Here is an 18,160-nt window from a genome sequence, read left to right on the forward strand (position 1 = left end):
AATTATTCACTAACTTCTAGGAGGAATAATAGAGCCCCCATAACTGTTATATCATGGGGGATATGAGTGTTTATTAGAACAGACAAGTCAGGAGAGGTGACAGCAGCTTATTAAACACTTTACCACTATGACCCCACAGTTTACCATATTATATGTGTATGGTGTATCTTCATCTTAGGATCCATATTCATTTGACTGTCTTTATGATGAAAGACCAAGCACTTCTGGTCTCCTGACTTCCTGCAATTAATGTGCTTGGCCATCTTTAGGCCATTGTGAGAGGGGGCTCTCATGTGCATGCATCACAAGCACAGTAATGGAGGGGAAGGCATGCCATATCATGGACACATTTGGAAAGATTGATAGCAGGCAGGCTTCAGCGTTAACTTCAGTTGTCACACAGGCTGGAAGGGAAGGCGGCTTTGTATTGGCTTTTCCTTTGATTTATGAAAAGGTTGCAGTATAAAAGAAGATATCACATCCAGTAGACAAAGGTGGCATTAGCTGTATGGCGCACAGCCTTAAGAATAGCAAACAGCAGTTATTCTCATTACAAGTCCTAAAGCTCCCTGTATACTTGATGGTTCTCTTTCAGAAATATTTACTGTGTCAGTGGAGGTAGCAGTGCCGAATTGAAAGAGCTGACCTTACATAAATTGCTAATATTTGTTATTCTCCTACTTGAGAGGATTATTTGTTACATTTAGGGATTCTCCAAGATCAGCACACTCATCTTCTGATGGCACGAAATGGCCTGCATTTTATGTCCTTTCATTCAAAGCTTTATATTAAAACATCAATGGCAGTACTAGTAGTTGTTTGTTCTGTTGCTTTCCTTTAGAGAAGGCAGTCCTGTGTGTTTGGTGATAGAAGTGTCACCTCCCTTTCAATAGACATAAACATTAGCTTCAGCTAGCTAATGTAATTCACAGAACAAAAGATAATAGGGCAAATACATAGAAGTACCAAATAATCAGTAATTGTGCCGGAGATGGAGTAGTACAAATCTAATCTATTTATTATCTCATTATTATTGACAGTCCATTCATTAAATTAAAAAAGACACCAAGAAAGGTTTGCTTCAAATCCTAAATACTATGCACTAAGTACTTCCCAGCAAGGCTTTTGTTAAGACAGTCTCTGAATCTTTCTTTTTGGAGCTAAATGTCAGGAGGATTTCATTACCTCTGACTGAAGACGTTGACGTAGGTATGCCCATAGGCAATGCTTTTCTATTCAGTATCACAAACAAGACCTATAGAGGACACTTTTCAACCCTTATTGTGTGAATGTGGCCTAAGAACACGGTTGGCATATGCACTGGCACCTTTTCCAGGGGCCATTGATAAATGGTTACTCTGATAATATCTCAGTTACGCTGGGTTCACACTAGCGCCCGGAGTCCGTTCTGAGCTTTCAATCTTCTGCATGCAGAAGACAGAAAGCTGTCAGGCCGGGTCCGGCCGTGTGCGCCGGTGGGCGTTTTATGCTCTCCACCGCGAAACCGTTTTTTTTAAACCGGACACAGCGTACTGCATGTCCGACTCTGTGTCTGATTTTAAAAAAACGGTTTCACAGCGGAGAGCATAAAACGCTCACCGGCGCTCATGGCCGGACACTTTTCAAACCCATTCATTTGAATGGGTTTGAAAGAGTCCTGCAGGTTTCCGTCTCCTGCTCAGTTTTGTGCAGGAAACCTGCAGAACGGAGACCGGGCGCATATGTGAACGAGCCCTTACTAGTATGGTTTTCTTTTTGGTAAGGGCAAAAGAAAATGGGGAAAAATTGAGCTTTTGATTAATTTCATAATTCTAGACATTTGGTATGTATGTGATACTGGTTTTCAAGGGTATATGCACACCTGCATATAGGGCCTGACTACACTGGGTGAAAACCTGCAGTATGGCATGTGGGTAACATTTGGTGAATGCTCTTCCACTATGCAGGTAATGCAGATTAACCACTGATATGCCACAGATTGTGCCCTATGTTGATTTACTCGAAAGGGATTTTTTGTTGAGAGAGTGCACCGACTGGCCTGTTCTTTGTATAGTCCATAGATGAAAGGTCATTGGGTCTGTGTGTCCGGGACTCCAACCAGTCAGACAGAAAATGGCAGCCAGTGCCTTTGGCTTAATTAGCCAAGTGGCAACCAGTTGCACACACCATCATTACACTGAGAAGAAGCATTAAGTCATTTTATAGTTAATATACAATATTGCCTTTTATTTTGTACTCTGCATTTTGGAGTTCTCTTTTAAGTAATGAATCCTGCAGTACTTTCAATATATAAAGTGTCTTTTATGTGAAAGTTGTTGTTCTTCACTATTAAAATAAAGACTTTGATCCTGATTGTCTTCTGTTCTGTAAGTTATGTTCCGTTAATAAAGAGGTTGGTCTTTGTCAATAAATTACGGTAAGCTTGTAGTAGGCTCCCACCTTCCAAAAATATAATTATCCTTTATGTGACAGCGCTGGAAATTATCCATAGCGGCTAATAGCTTAAGCGGTTGGTTCATTTGACAGTTTGTAGGATGAGTTGTATGCAGGGTCACAACATAGAAACCATTAATCCCGAGTTACCTCATTTATTCCACGTTCAGACTTGTAATGGAGGAGAAATTAGAGCTTCCTGCCAATGCAGCTTGTAATAATAGGACATTGTTGGAACGGTTCCTATTGCTGATTGCCAATCAAAAGGAAAAGCTTTGGAGGGTAAACAATGCAAAAATGCAGACTTGTAATTTTGACAGTGTTCTTCAAGCATAGCATTTAAGGGTTCTTTATAAAGATAGGTCAGTAGCCTTTAGTTATTGCACACTGGGAAATTTTAACTGCATTGTAATGACATTTTTAAGATCATTGTTTTGTAGATATTTTCGTTAAAGTTTTGCTTAGTGCTCATTTACACGACAGGATGCAGTGGCTGTGTGCAAACCATTTTAACCCCTTCCCGCCGATGGCATTTTTTGATTTTCGTTTTTCGTTTTTGACTCCCCTCCTTCTAAACCCCATAACTTTTTTATTTCTCCGCTCCCAGAGTCATATGAGGTCTTAATTTTTGCGGGACAATTTTTTCTTCATGATGCCACCATTAATTATTCTATATAATGTACTGGGAAGCAGGAAAAAAAATTCAGAATGGGGTGGATTTGAAGAAAAAATGCATTTCTGCGACTTTCTTACGGGCTTTGGTTTTACGGCGTTCACTGTGCAGCCAAAATGACATGTCCCCTATATTCTGTGTTTCGGTACGGTTCCAGGGATACCAAATTTATATGGTTTTATTTACATTTTGACCCCTAAAAAAAATTTCAAAACGGTGTTAAAAAATTTTTTTTCTAAAAGTCTCCATATTCCGACGGCCGTAACTTTTTTATACGTGCGTGTACGGGGATGTATAGGGCGTCTTTTTTTGCGGGGCCGGGTGTACTTTTTAGTTCAAAAAATAGGGAAAAGGAGAGGGGAAAACACAGCCCACTTACTTGACCTTTAAATAACTTGAGAAGTCTATCCACGGTGATGCCGTTTCAGTATTAGAAATTGGAGGAAGCCCGGATACGCCCCATCGGCTTGGGACACAAATGCAAAAAATCGGTGAAAAAGATCCAGCTCCACTCCAAGGTCTTTTCAAATAAAACTTAGCATTTATTGATGCACTGAATAAAATCCAATCAAAATTGAAGAAACATAAGCACCATTATGGTGTTTCCATATTCATTGTTACAAAAGACGCAACTGACGCGTTTCGAGGATTGTTCCTCTTAGTCGTACTTTTTAGTTCTACCATTTTCGGGAAATGTTATTGCTTTGATCACTTTTTATTCAAATTTTTATCAGAATTAAAACAGTGAAAAAACGTCGGTTTGGCACTTTTGACTATTTTTCCTGCTACGGCGTTTACCGAACAGGAAAAATATTTTTATAGATTTGTAGAGCGGGCGATTTCGGACGCGGGGATACCTAATATGTATATGTTTCACAGTTTTTAACTACTTTTATATGTGTTCTAGGGAAAGGGGGGTGATTTGAACTTTTAATACTTTTTATATTTTTTTATATTTTTTTTTTACTTTTTTTTTTTAATTTTTTTTTTGCATTTATTAGACCCCCTAGGGGTGTTGAACCCCAGGGGGTCTAATCACTAATGCAATGCATTACAATGCTAATGCATTGCAATGCATTGCAAAAAATCATCATCTCTTTTGCAGGCTGTATACACCAGCCTGCAAAAGAGAGAATTTGCAGACCAGCTGGGAGCCTTTAACAAGGCTCTTGGCTGTCATGGTAACGGGGGGTCGGCCCTGGAGCATGCTCCAGGAGCCGGCGATCCCTGCCAAAATGGCGGCGCCCATGCGCCGCCGGGAAAATGGCGCCTCCGGCGCCTTTGACAGCAGCGCCGGAGGGGTTAATGCCTCCGATCGGTCCGGGGACCGATCGGAGGCATCAGAGTCGGTTGTCTACTGCTTAAAGCAGTAGACACCCGGCGGCTATGACGGCCGCCCGGCTCCCGGGCGGTCGCCATAGTTACAGACCCGACACGCGCCGTACTATTACGGCGCATGTCGGGAAGGGGTTAAACACGGGGCCCAATAGACTGTAATGGATCTATTCACATGACCATTGTTTTCATGGTCCGTGTAAACGAAACAGTAAGCAATAGAATATGCTATTTCTCATCTCAATTTCCCAGATCCCTCAATAGAAGGATCCATTAAAACAGATTACCCTTGGTTGTACACTTGGTCACGAAATAAGCGTTCACGGCACTGTTGTGTAAGTTCTCACATTGCTTTTCTCTTATTCATATGAAATGATTAAATACATTATGTGGCCAAGAATGAAGATTTGACTAAGGAACCGCTCAGTTGTAGGAAAAGTCCTTGTATGGTCAGTCACTTGTAAGGTCATGAGGCAAATATGGAGTAATTAGAGATGAGTGAATATATTCAATTGAATACCTGCGCTGCATAGCTCCCGGCGCCAGGGAAGGTGGGAGGGGCAGTAAAAATTTGATGCCCCAGAAGTGTTTTTGCACTGGGAGCTATGCGGCGGAAGAATTCCATTGAGTATATTCGCTCAGCTCTAGTAGTAATGTATTCGATGAACAACCAATATTTTTCCAACACAAGTTTATCAAGGAATAGCCGTATACATAGACACAAAATTTAACCCTGGACAACCCAGTTAAACACTTTTTTTTCTCCAGTTCTTTAGGGAGATAATTGTTGTTCGTTGAACAGTCCTTTAAATATTTAATAGCTAGGACCAAAAACATGATTATCATTTCTGAAAGACTTCAGACATAATGGAAATTGTGATGTCATTCGGCACTGTGTAACTATAAAGCAAAAAAACCTGTTAATAACAGAGTGTACTACTTTATGTACACTTATTCCTGCTTGAGATTACTAAAATTTATGCTTTTCTAATAAACATGCAAATCTCTGGAGCAAGCACTATGTAACTGCTGTTTTGAGCTACATTATAGGCTTATAACTCCGGACCCATGCAGGATCGGTAATAAAATATATTTATATATGTTTTATGGAGAATAATTCTATGTGTACCTTTTAAATTGGTATACTATTGTGGACATGCCCTTTATGGATGCTTCAGTCTTGTTTTCCCCTGAAATTTTACAGCAGGCTCTAACTTAGAATATACCTCCAGTTACAGGTGAAAATAAGAAACTTTATTAAAGAAATATGTTTTCTTTTCCACTTGTCAGACAGTTCCTTTCTCCATATTAGTCTATTATGAGAGGAGGAGGGGGATAGAAGAGACACTCAAATAATTGCTGCTGTATACTATGCTTTTCATTGATCTCTTAACTCTGCTAGGTTGTAAATAAGTGGATGCTAGCACACAGAATGAGGCAATAAATCCTTCGCATCCCCTCTATGCTACATAGAGTTGTATGTGTGAGGCTGAATATGGAGATGAATAGAATGTAAACAATCAGATTGAAATTAAAGAGGACCTTTCATCAGATCGGGCACATGCAGTTTTATATACTGCTGCAAAGCTGACAGTGCGCTGAATTCAGCGCACTATCGGCTTTCCCGATCTGTGCCCGGTGTAAAGCGCTATCGGTCCTGGTACCGTAGGGCTTTACAGTCAGAAGGGTGTTTCTGACACTTAGCCAGGAACGTCCTTCTGCCCAGCAGCGCCTATCGCTCTGTACTGTGGAGCGGGGAGGAACACCCCTCCTGATAATACTTGTCTATGGACGAGCTGTGTGAGCAGAGGGTGGGGGCGTTCCTCCCCACTCCACAGTACAGCGCGATAGGCGCCGCAAGGCAGAGGGGCGTTCCTGGCTAACTGTCAGAAACGCCCTTCTGACACTAAAGCGCTACGGTCCCGGGACCGATAGCGCTTTACACCAGGCACAGATTGGGAAAGCCGACAGTGCGCTGAATTCAGCGCACTGTCAGCTTTCCAGCAGTATATAAAACTGCATGTGCCCGATCTGATGAAAGGTCCTCTTTAAAGAACAGGAGGAAAGTGTTGAAGGAAACAGATATCCTTATAAGTCATATTACAGAGTTTCTTCTATTCACCAGTCCTATTAATTTCTAAAAAGTTGTTTATTACTGGAGGTACGCTTTAAAAGATGCCTATAGCTCAGCCTATAATAATTTACACTGGGGGAATTTATTCTTTATTCAGTTTAACCATCTTGAACTGCTCTTGGAGAATTGCTTGAAGAATTGTGCCTTACAGATGTAAATAGCCAGCTCTATATGATGGATCTACAGTGCTAGCAAAGCTTTCCGTCCATCTGTGTGTGCTTGGAGTGGTGTCCTGCCCCGTGTTTTATGGCTGTATGATGTCTGACAGTAATCTCATTTAAGGTTTTCCCAAAAGTGTAAACTGTGCATTAAGCAGCATAACAAATACCTTGAATCAATAAAAGGCCACCACTTTTCCCTTGGATGCTAATCCCGGAAAATTCTCTGGCTCTGCTGGAATTGCTGGAGCCATTTTTGTTGATGCTCATCAATATCACATTCGAGTGCTTAAAGAGATAGGAAATGGATATGGAGCATATGAAAATACAATGAGCGCTAGTCATAAGCTGACAGGATGTCAAGGGACTGAAATGGGTATTGACTGTGGAATGAGAAAGCTCATTTGATTTATTACATGTCAAGAGTGTTGATATTTGTGGATCTAGGCTAATATCACCCCTGGCATTCTGTATAATAATGTTCTGCTGCTTGCCTTACACAGCACCTAGAACGTGGTTATCTTCAGGGATTAAATAGTCTGTGTGCAAGAGTTAATAGTCTGCCTAGAACACACACAGGAATATGTGATGAACTTTTATCAGTTTGGATAACACAGTTTATGATTGCCAAGTATCAGGGTCAAGAAGCTCATTGCAGCTTTTTCACTTTCTCAGTTGAGTTGCAGAGCCATTAACAACCACATTGGCTGTATGTCATATGACAAAAAAATATTTAGGCTCCAGTTCTATTTGATGGATTTAACCATTTTAGCCACAGTTATTGTTAAAAGGTACATCATGTATTCTCCATAGACAAAAATCCGCTGTAGAGTGGGTTGGACTAAAGTGCTCAGCGTGGCACTGTCATTATTAAATTCCCACCCAAATAGATTCTATCATTAGAATTCCCTTTTTTAACTAAGTACACATCAGAATAGCCTTAAGAAAGGCTATTCTTCTCTTACCTTTATTATTCTGATGCACACCGCTGTTCCTGAGAAATTTCTTTTTTTCCATATGTAAATGAGTTTTCAGACACTACAGGGGGTGTTCTCCTGTGCTCAAACAGCACAGGGGGTGTCCCCTATGCTGTCTAAAAACTTTCCAGTGACGCCTCCATCTTTTTCTCCACCTCTTCTTCCACGTCACTGTAACATCTTCATCCAAAAGCGCCAACAGCGCATGTCCATCAGCCATTTTTCTGTGGCCTTTCCCTCTCGGCCACAGGAAAATGGCCGACAGACATGCGCAATCGGCACTTTTGGATGAAGATGCAACGGTGATGAAGAAGAAGAGGCGAAGAATAAGATGGAGGCATCGCTGGAGAGTTTTTAGACAGCACGGGACACCTCCTGTTCTGCCATTGGGCAGAGCCGACTGCACACATCTGCAGCCATTTTCTTGTGGCCGCTTACACAGTGCACTCATGTAAGCGGCCACGAGAAATTGGCCACAGGCATGTACAGTCGACTCACAAATGCGTGCCATTTAAAGCCAGAAGAAGCTATCAGAAGAAGACATCCCAGAGAGGTGTGCCAGAAGAAGACAGAGGCCGTCGCTGAAGAGTTTTCTCTGAAGGCTATTCTTACGTGTTAGGGTGAAAAATTTCCATTTTAATGACTGAATCCCTTTAAGGCTATTCTGACGTGTACTTAGTTTAAAAGAAAAAAAAAAAAGGGGGGGGTGGATTCTAAAGATAGAATCCCTTCAATGAGACTTGACAACTCAGCCTCACAGAAACTTCTTTGGTGTAACTACGAACAACTGGGTATTGTAAACTTCCATTGTACTAGTTAAAGACATTCAAACATGCTATCTGTAGTAGTGAATCACCCACCTTATAGCAGTGTCATGGACAAATCATTTTTTTTTTTTTTTTTTTTAAATGGATAAACCGACTTTTGAGAGAATACTTTTTTTTCTTTTTTTTTCTATATTTTTTGCACTTTTCTTGGTGCGGAGGCTACACAACCTAAAACTGCTAATTATCAGAATATGATCTAAGTAAAGAAAGAACCAGCGGGATTGAATGGGAAAATGGACTTCCAGTCCACACTAATGATGATAAGTTTCAGATAATTGTTTTTTTGTTATTGTTTTGTTGTTTTTTGCTGGGAGTGCTTTTACATTTTATATAGCTTTATATGGGTCTAAATCCCCTGTGTTTTCATAGTGTTAAAAGGAACCTGTCACATTATTTATTACAAACTGTACAGCATAAACAAAGTAATAACATAATAAACTAATAAAGCAGAAGGGTGTGAGCCGATTAATGTATATTTTTGTGGGGGAAAGGTTCATTATAGGTTGACTTTTATTAATTTAGATTTCTGCACACTCTATGCTTCTAGTCATGATGGTGGTGTCCAATTTAGTGATTGACAGATAATTAAAGGGAAGATGATTTCATTGATTAGGACTGCCCGTTTGCTTTTATTTATCATCCATAACATATGGAATTGGTAAAAAAACAAACCGTGCTATACATATTAATATTTATTTATTCATGTTGAATAATATGTAACATCGCATTTGGTTTTACCTTCCGCAGGAGATATGAGTCACACCCAATATGTGCTGATCTGCAGGCACAGATTCTCCAGTGTTATCAGCAGAACTCACAGCAGACCCTGAGTTGCTCTGCTTTGGCAAGACAATACCTACAGTGCGTTAACAGCGCCAAACAGGTAAGTTCTTGTACATTTTTCACTTTGGATACTATGGGGAAACGTAATGGTGGATTTTTGTCAGTCTTTTTGCATAGGAAAATTTGAAATGAGGTCCAACAAATATATTACATTTAAAGCTAGAAACCATATGTAAAAATGAGCCAATAGTAGTATTTTGATTTTCTGTTTTAAAGGAAGTTTATTTAGTGAGTTTTTCCCTGTTACGTCAACTCTGGGTACTAAATACACTCCCAGCTCTGCTAGGCTGAATGCCGATTTTCAGTAGATGCCTCATGGAAAGTAATGGTTTTAGAGAGACAAAGTGCGCTGATAGACTGCCTATTGTTGATCATGCTATGACTAAGGGATCTAGTATTCCGAAACGCATCAGTTACGCTTTTTAATCTTTTTTTCACCATGTATTTTTCTTCTTCCTGCACATCTTTTTGTATTTTTTAACTAATTATGCATTAAAAGTTAAATTATAAAGAAGCCAAGGTGTGGATGTGTACCCTCTTCACCTAAAAAACAGAGGTTGAGGCACCACATGACAGCAGGATCGTCATGGAAAAAATGTGTCATTTTACAGTCATTGCAAAGTAGCAAATACATCCACACCTTGCAGAAAAATATACACAGCTAACATGCTGCGATTTTCAAAACTGTTGTGGTTTTGGAAATCGCAGCATGTCAATTATTCCTACGGAAACACCAGCAGTTTCCCTGAAGGTATAATGGAAGCATATAGGGAGTTTCTTTGAAAAGCGCTATGAGAATAACCATTATATGTTGCCAACGTGTTTTTTCCTGTAGCACATTTATGCTGTGGCTTGCTACATGGAACCATAGCCTAAAATGTGAAAAATTTGTTAAAAAGCATGTACATTGTAATCCAATGAGACACCAGTTTTAACCCCTTCCCGCCGATGGCATTTTTTGATTTTTGTTTTTCGTTTTTGACTCTCCTCCTTCTAAACCCCATAACTTTTTTATTTCTCTGCTCCCAGAGCCATATGAGGTCTTAATTTTTGCGGGACAAATTTTTCTTCATGATGCCACCATTAATTATTCTATATAATGTACTGGGAAGCAGGAAAAAAATTCAGAATGGGGTGGATTTGAAGAAAAAATGCATTTCTGCGACTTTCTTACGGGCTTTGGTTTTACGGCGTTTACTGTGCAGCCAAAATGACATGTCCCCTATATTCTGTGTTTCGGTACGGTTCCAGGGATACCAAATTTATATGGTTTTATTTACATTTTGAACCCTTAAAAAAATTCCAAAACTGTGTTAAATTTTTTTTTTTTCTAAAAGTCGCCATATTCCGACGGCCGTAACTTTTTTATACGTAAGTGTACGGGGTTGCATAGGGCGTCTTTTTTTGCGGGGCCGGGTGTACTTTTTAGTTCTACCATTTTCGGGAAATGTTATTGCTTTGATCACTTTTTATTCAAATTTTTATCAGAATCAAAACAGTGAAAAAATGGCGGTTTGGCACTTTTGACTATTTTTCCCGCTACGGCGTTTACCGAACAGGAAAAATATTTTTATAGATTTGTAGAGCGGGCGATTTCGGACGCGGGGATACCTAACATGTATATGTTTCACAGTTTTTAACTACTTTTATATGTGTTCTAGGGAAAGGGGGGTGATTTGAACTTTTAATACTTTTTATATTTTTTTTTTTACTTTTTTTTTTTAAAAAAAATTTTTTTGCATTTATTAGACCCCCTAGGGGTGTTCAACCCCAGGGGGTCTGATCACTAATGCAATGCATTACAATGCTAATGCATTGCAATGCATTGCAAAAAAATCATCCTGCATAGACCAGCCTGCAAAAGAGACAATTTGCAGACAAGCCTGGGAGCCTTGTACAGGCTCCCGGCTGTCATGGCAACATGACGTCGGCCTTGGAGCATGCTCCAGGAGCCGGCGATCCTGGAAAAAATGGTGGCGCCCATGCGCCGCCGGGAAAATGGCGCCTTCGGCGCCTTTGACCGCGGCGCCGGAGGGGTTAATGCCTCTGATCGGTCCGGGGACCGATCGGAGGCATTAGAGCCGGTTGTCTACTGCTTAAAGCAGTAGACACCCGGCGGCTATGGCGACCGCCCGGCTCCCGGGCGGTCGCCATAGTTACAGACCCGACATGCGCCGTACTATTACGGCGCATGTCGGGAAGGGGTTAATACACCTTCCCCAGTGTGTAAGCCTCTACTAGAATATGCAACACATCCTTTTTTTTAGTGCTGTACTTTTGTTAGACACACTTTTCCTTCTTTTAGTTTAGCAATATGTACACTGTTGGATTCGTGAGTATTCTATCATCTTTGGGATTTCTATCTTAAAGCTTTTGTTTAGTTTAGTTGGATTTACTTGTTTGTTTCTCCGATTAATCTCTGAATATGCATAATGTGTATGCATGCTTAAAGAATTCCATAAAGAATGTAAATAGACTGTTTTGCAAATACTGAAATCCTAATGACTGCAGATCTAGATCCTAGGCATTTACACTGTTTTATGCTTTGCCAGAGACAGACATGGGCGAGGGAGAGATGGTACAAGTAATAAGCCATCCTGCTGTTGTGTAGCTTAGATGCCCATGTACAGCAGACTGCACCAGCTCTGACATGCATCCAGTTTCTGCTCTACGTGACACAGCAGTGTCTGCTCGCTCCTAACTGATGTGTTTGAAGTGATAATATGTTTTCAGAAAGACGGCAACACATATCAGACTGTAAAGTCACATTTAACGTTTTGTTTTTTTGCAGTCCAGCTAGATCGCACGCTGTGCTCACTGTAGTGGTTATAGGATGTGCATTTTCAGGATAGAGGGAATACTAGCGATGGGTGCTACGCTACTGAAATTGAGCATTATAGGAGGGAGACGTGAACCAAAAAGCAAAGTGAGGGGCTCTACATTAATTTTACACTTCTCCAACATGTCTTCTGGAACTTTGTTCCTTTACTATAAGAAATAAAAATAATTATTAATAAGAAAAGAATGAACTTTCCCATTATAGTATATATGCCAATTCTGTCCCACTATAGAAAAACCTGTGTGCACAGAACAGGGTAATACACAGCTGACATGTATGCAGGTGGTGCATGCACTTCTGTTCTTGCACCATCCCAGCAACATACATTTTTATAGTACTTACTGCCAGCATTAAATGTATTAATAAAGTCTGAATTTATGTAACCTTTGGTAGGGAGCCTTGTGCTGTAAATAACTTCCACACAGTGATCACAATAAAATTGTAGCCATGGAAAATTGTGACCACAATTCAAGTGCTTTTGCCACCTAAGATGACCATGGATGCCTTGAACATAGTGATAGGTTAAGGACAGCAGTCCCTATAGTTTTATCATGGTAGCAATCCATCAAAGGGGCCACCCGCACCCTTCAGACATTGATAAATCCTATGTGTTTGTCTATTATTTCTTTGAGAAACCCCCGTTAGTGCTAAATATGGCAAAGAACGTATACTTTGGCTAATAATCTAATATAACTTTATAAGTTAGCCAAAAAAAAAGGCAGAGAAGACAATGTTTAATCAGTCTAACCATATTCAGCTCATTGATTTGAAAGACTTGTACTGTCCAGGATCTATCCGGTCCTTTTGTTGCTAGTGGCTGTATGGGAATGTGACATTGTTCCCATTGTTCCCCTTCACCTCTTGCTTGAAGTCCATATTGTCAAGGGGGAAATGAATGTGCACAGCGTGGTTGTGTCTATCTCTTCACTTGTAGTATAGGATGCTTCCCTTGATATTGATTAATATATTGTAACCAGTCTCTGTTTATTCACTACAGAGATCATTTCTGTGTGTGTACAATTGTGTTAGATACATTCATGTCTGCGGCACAAGACTGCCACTAGGAGGAGTAAACTAATGGCTTTATACAGCTCAATGGTAGCAATCCTGAATATGGATTGTATTCATCACTGTATCAAAGAAACAAATATTATTACAAAAATGAATTCCTTCATAATATTAAAGAAAATATAATGTAATGATAGTCATTTACACCAGAATTCCTACTATAGGTACTGGCATGCACTTCAGGAATTCAATTCCACCCATCATCATACAGTTTTGTGACATTAAAGTCACTAGATTAGATATGAGAAGGTTACACTAGTGGGGTGTTTGAGCTCAATCCACCACCAATTGTAGGTTCAGTAGGGCTACACAGAGACCACAGGACCTGTTTGGGATAACTCTGCTACATCTGTATCTCATAAATACCAAACCTCTGCAATTGGTTAAACTGCTGCAGCCTGATATCTTATCACAAAAAACAACATAAACCAAATTCATTGAAAAATGTCTTCTGTGGCAAGATATAAAACTGAAGATCAGCCTGTCCGCCCATACATCATTTGCAAGCAGTGTACTTTCTGCTAGCTGAAGTTTGTACATTTTCACAAAGGATTTCAATGAAAGGAGCCAACATTTGTTAATAAAGTATATTACAATATTTACTTTATATTTATTAATAATAAGTTTAGCTACATATACTTGGGCAATTCCTGTGTTTCTGCAAGGTACCTGTGTGGATTGAATTTAATTTGTATTTTGTGGATAGTCTGCTTCCCCATAAGAGATGGGAACGGATGACATTGCAGCAGGCCAAACCTTTTTGATTTCCCCCTTTAACACTTAATACTACAACACCCTTTAACCCTTTTTCGGTCATACCCCACATGCTGGAAAACTTGAGGCAGTTCTTGACTTTGCCCAAAGGTATACCTTTTTCTCCCAGACTTGGACGACTTTGACTTTTATTGCTGAAGTGTTATACAATGTAAGAAAAATAGTAGCAAGGCAACGACTAGTCATTACACTCCTCCTTTGTAGGAATATGTTTTCATAATGAATTATATTGTACCACATAAACCTTACTGTATCTCTTACAAAAAAAAATACACACTTAGGCTGGATTCCTCGGCAACACTTAAAAAACACTCCAAGTATGGAGTATATGGTGTGATTCTCCGTACAACCTTTATATATTGGACTTCTCAGGGTTCAGCAAAGTTGCTTTCATTTTAGTCTGTTGTCATGCTCTGTCACAGGAGCAGAAGAACAGACTAAAGATGGATCTATCTAATGACAGACAACAATGGCTCTTGAGGGACCCCATTGACTGTAATGGGATCCCTTGGTTCTCTGATTTTGGTTGAAGACAAAATTGTGATTGCGGGACTTTTTCATTCATGCTTTTAGACAGACTTTAGACACCATGAGGCTGATATGGAATTTGGAGAGGACTTTGGTCTTCCACATCAGTTTATCTTCAATACCAATATGGTGACCCCCTGATTAACGAAGAAGCGTCTATCGTTGCCTTCTACTTAAAACAATTGGAGCAGATTCTGGCCGGGTTTTGAAGCTGATTTTGAGGCTGAATCTGCCTTTAGTGAGAATAGCCTAGCTTGGCTCTTGATTTCTTGCTACTTTTGAGGTCAGAATTCTGTTGGATGTCCTTTTTATGATCAAACCCTCGACTTGAGAACCTTGATTCAGTGCCTATATATCATTTCATTCAATCATACTCACTATTGGGGATCAGGATTACAGGCAGTATTACCTTTTTCTGCCCCCCCCCCCCCCCCATGGAAGCCAGTTGTTGTTGCATAACTACGTTTGGAAACTGAAGTTGAGTTGCTGCTTTCTATTCTGAGCAATTCCTACTATGCAACTTTGAAGTTTTTCATGAATGGACTCATCTTCTTTACTTCGCTGCTTATATATTTGTCTTCCTATGTGTGTTTTTTATGTACCTGTATACACTTTGGCATGTATATTAAAAAAGTACACTTATGTATATTAACTCAATTTATTCCTTTGGTTTTTCTCCTCCACAGAGTACACTTGGTAGAGGTGGGTAGGACCTCTGCCCTTCAAACAACTCCAGCTGCAATTGGCGTTTTAAGAGTATCAGAATGCTGTTTAATATGAAGAGAACCAGATGAATCCTAAACAACTCAGGAGTAGAAGAGTCCTGCCGACCACCACTGTCAACAGTAGATGTCCCCTACACAAGACACACTACTGTATTTTTCTATTCTTGTCTACTGCTCCTGTTTTCCTTCACCTCTGAACCTGCCATTGATTCACCTCTTTCTTTAAATAGTGTTTGTGATGCCTTTTATTTAATAAATTGCAGCTTTATTATCATGACTTGTTGTACTGGACACTCAACTGTTAACAAGCCTGGATTCCTAATAAAGTATAAATATATATATATTTTCCAAATTATATTTGGCAGCAATTTCCTTTTTTTTTATAGAGAAATTCAGAAATTGTATTTGGTTAAATGAGCTCTATGTACAGCACTAAATCTGCACTTTCTACTGCACCAATGGCCACATAAAACTGAAATATAGAAGCATCTGCCACATTCACTTTTACTACATTTAAATCTATTGCACTTGTACTTTGTCGGATTCTGTGTCTCAATTCAACAGAATAACTTGAGTTTTGCCAAATAGAGTTGAGAGCAAGTGGAATTGAATACAGGCCATCTAGTATCATTGCTACAGGTTTACATACACAGATGGTGACTGTACTGATTGGGGATAAAACCGTTTTATAGATATATCTTTGATACATTACTAGTTCCTGCTAACAAGCAGTTTTGGACAGAAGAATGACTCCGTATAGGTGTTTAATATTACTGGGTATGCTATAGGTATAAAATAAGGAATGTTACTGTATCTCTTTATCTTTAGAGGTTCACAAGTAAGATCCAAATTGTAAGGTTTGATGCTCAGGCAACACTACTTCCAGTTCACGTTATAACACATATGATTGCACAATGTATTGAATTTTTTATGCTGTTTCAATACTGTGTGAGGGTATACCATATATCATACATACGGTACATATGCAATTACTTAGTAATAAAATCACGTTATTTATGGTGCACATGATGATCCCTGTGCCTTCAGCGCCCAAATCAGTACTTATTACAGGGAAGAAAGGACGCTCTTTTCTCCACTGCCAGCAATGATGATCTCGAGCGGACAGGAGAGATTTGATGCTATTCATATACTGTGAAGGGACAGGAAGGGAGGAGAATGTTGCGAACTCTACAGGCAATAGGTTCCTGATGTTGTACTATGACAGCAGATGTTAAGAAAGAGTTAATAGCAAGTAACTCCATCATGTAACTTACTTTACTCCCATAGTAGTAAAGAATATCACAGAATAGTTACACATAAGCTATGTGCATATGTGCAGGAAGTGAACACATAAAAGGTGCCCAGAAGCAACCTCCCATTGATTTCAGTGGGGACAACATTACAAGAAGTTTCATTTTGGTATCAAGAACTGTAATTCTACACCTGGTATCTGTATTGAACTCCAACATTTGGAATCAAGCCAACTCTAAGAGCATGTTAACTTGCCTTTATTAGCAGCGGTATTTTTACCAGCTGTTGCAAACCGCAAAACAAGGGAAATAAGTGAAGAAAAAGGCACTCTGCTCTAAAAATGACAATGTTTACTATTTGATTTAAGAAATTAATAGTGAATGATGAAACTAAAATGACTTATCGGACACATTACCAGATTACAAACAATGTAATGTAATAGTTCTATTTTGGAATAAAATACTTAACTAGGATCGCAAGAAACCAGATTTTTATTCAAGTGTAACTAAACCTCTGGACAACTTGCAATTTTCTGGCAGTATTTGTGTCACCAATACATTTTATAGTTTACTTTATTAACAAATTTGGCTCCTTTATGTGAAATCCTGCACTTCTTTAATCTTTCCCTTGCTTATTTATTGAGAGCTGTTCCCTGCTTCTCACTGTATATGGAGTAGGGACTTGTGTAAAATGAAGAGAAAAAGAGGGTTGGGGAGGGTCATTTCAAACAGTTGTATCTCAGGTATTATAAGACACAGAAACTAAGGTTGCAGTGCCATCTACACTCACCGGCCACTTTATTAGGTACACCTGTCCAACTGCCCGTTAACACTTAATTTCTAATCAGCCAATCACATGGCGGCAACTCAGTGCATTTAGGCATGTAGACATGGTCAAGACAATCTCCTGCAGTTCAAACCGAGCATCAGTATGGGGAAGAAAGGTGATTTGAGTGCCTTTGAACGTGGCATGGTTGTTGGTGCCAGAAGGGCTGGTCTGAGTATTTCAGAAACTGCTGATCTACTGGGATTTTCACGCACAACCATCTCTAGGGTTTACAGAGAATGGTCCGAAAAAGAAAAAACATCCAGTGAGCGGCAGTTCTGTGGGCGGAAATGTGTTGTTGATGCCAGAGGTCAGAGGAGAATGGCCAGACTGGTTTGAGCTGATAGAAAGGCAACAGTGACTCAAATAGCCACCCGTTACAACCAAGGTAGCCAGAAGAGCATCTCTGAACGCACAGTACGTCGAACTTTGAGGCAGATGGGCTACAGCAGCAGAAGACCACACCGGGTGCCACTCCTTTCAGCTAAGAACAGGAAACTGAGGCTACAATTTGCACAAGCTCATCGAAATTGGACAATTGAAGATTGGAAAAACGTTGCCTGGTCTGATGAGTCTCGATTTCTGCTGCGACATTCGGATGGTAGGGTCAGAATTTGGCGTCAACAACATGAAAGCATGGATCCATCCTGCCTTGTATCAACGGTTCAGGCTGGTGGTGGTGGTGTCATGGTGTGGGGAATATTTTCTTGGCACTCTTTGGGCCCCTTGGTACCAATTGAGCATCGTTGCAACGCCAAAGCCTACCTGAG

At 39.9% G+C, this 18,160-nt stretch overlaps 1 protein-coding gene across 2 annotated transcripts in view; it reads left to right on the plus strand.

The window, feature by feature from the left end:
- Nucleotides 1–15,669, plus strand: part of CHCHD3 (coiled-coil-helix-coiled-coil-helix domain containing 3) — a 103,394-nt gene extending 87,725 nt beyond the window's left edge. For both annotated transcript variants that reach the window (XM_075273924.1, XM_075273923.1), the window contains 2 exons: nt 9,285–9,420; nt 15,276–15,669. In XM_075273924.1, the coding sequence (XP_075130025.1) occupies nt 9,285–9,420; nt 15,276–15,299 (160 nt within the window). In that variant the 3' untranslated portion in view covers nt 15,300–15,669. The remainder of the gene's footprint in view (nt 1–9,284; nt 9,421–15,275) is intronic.
- Nucleotides 15,670–18,160: the final 2,491 nt, after the last annotated feature.

The sequence above is a fragment of the Leptodactylus fuscus genome, chromosome 5 (genome assembly GCF_031893055.1).
Source record: "Leptodactylus fuscus isolate aLepFus1 chromosome 5, aLepFus1.hap2, whole genome shotgun sequence".
Lineage (NCBI taxonomy): Eukaryota > Metazoa > Chordata > Amphibia > Anura > Leptodactylidae > Leptodactylus > Leptodactylus fuscus.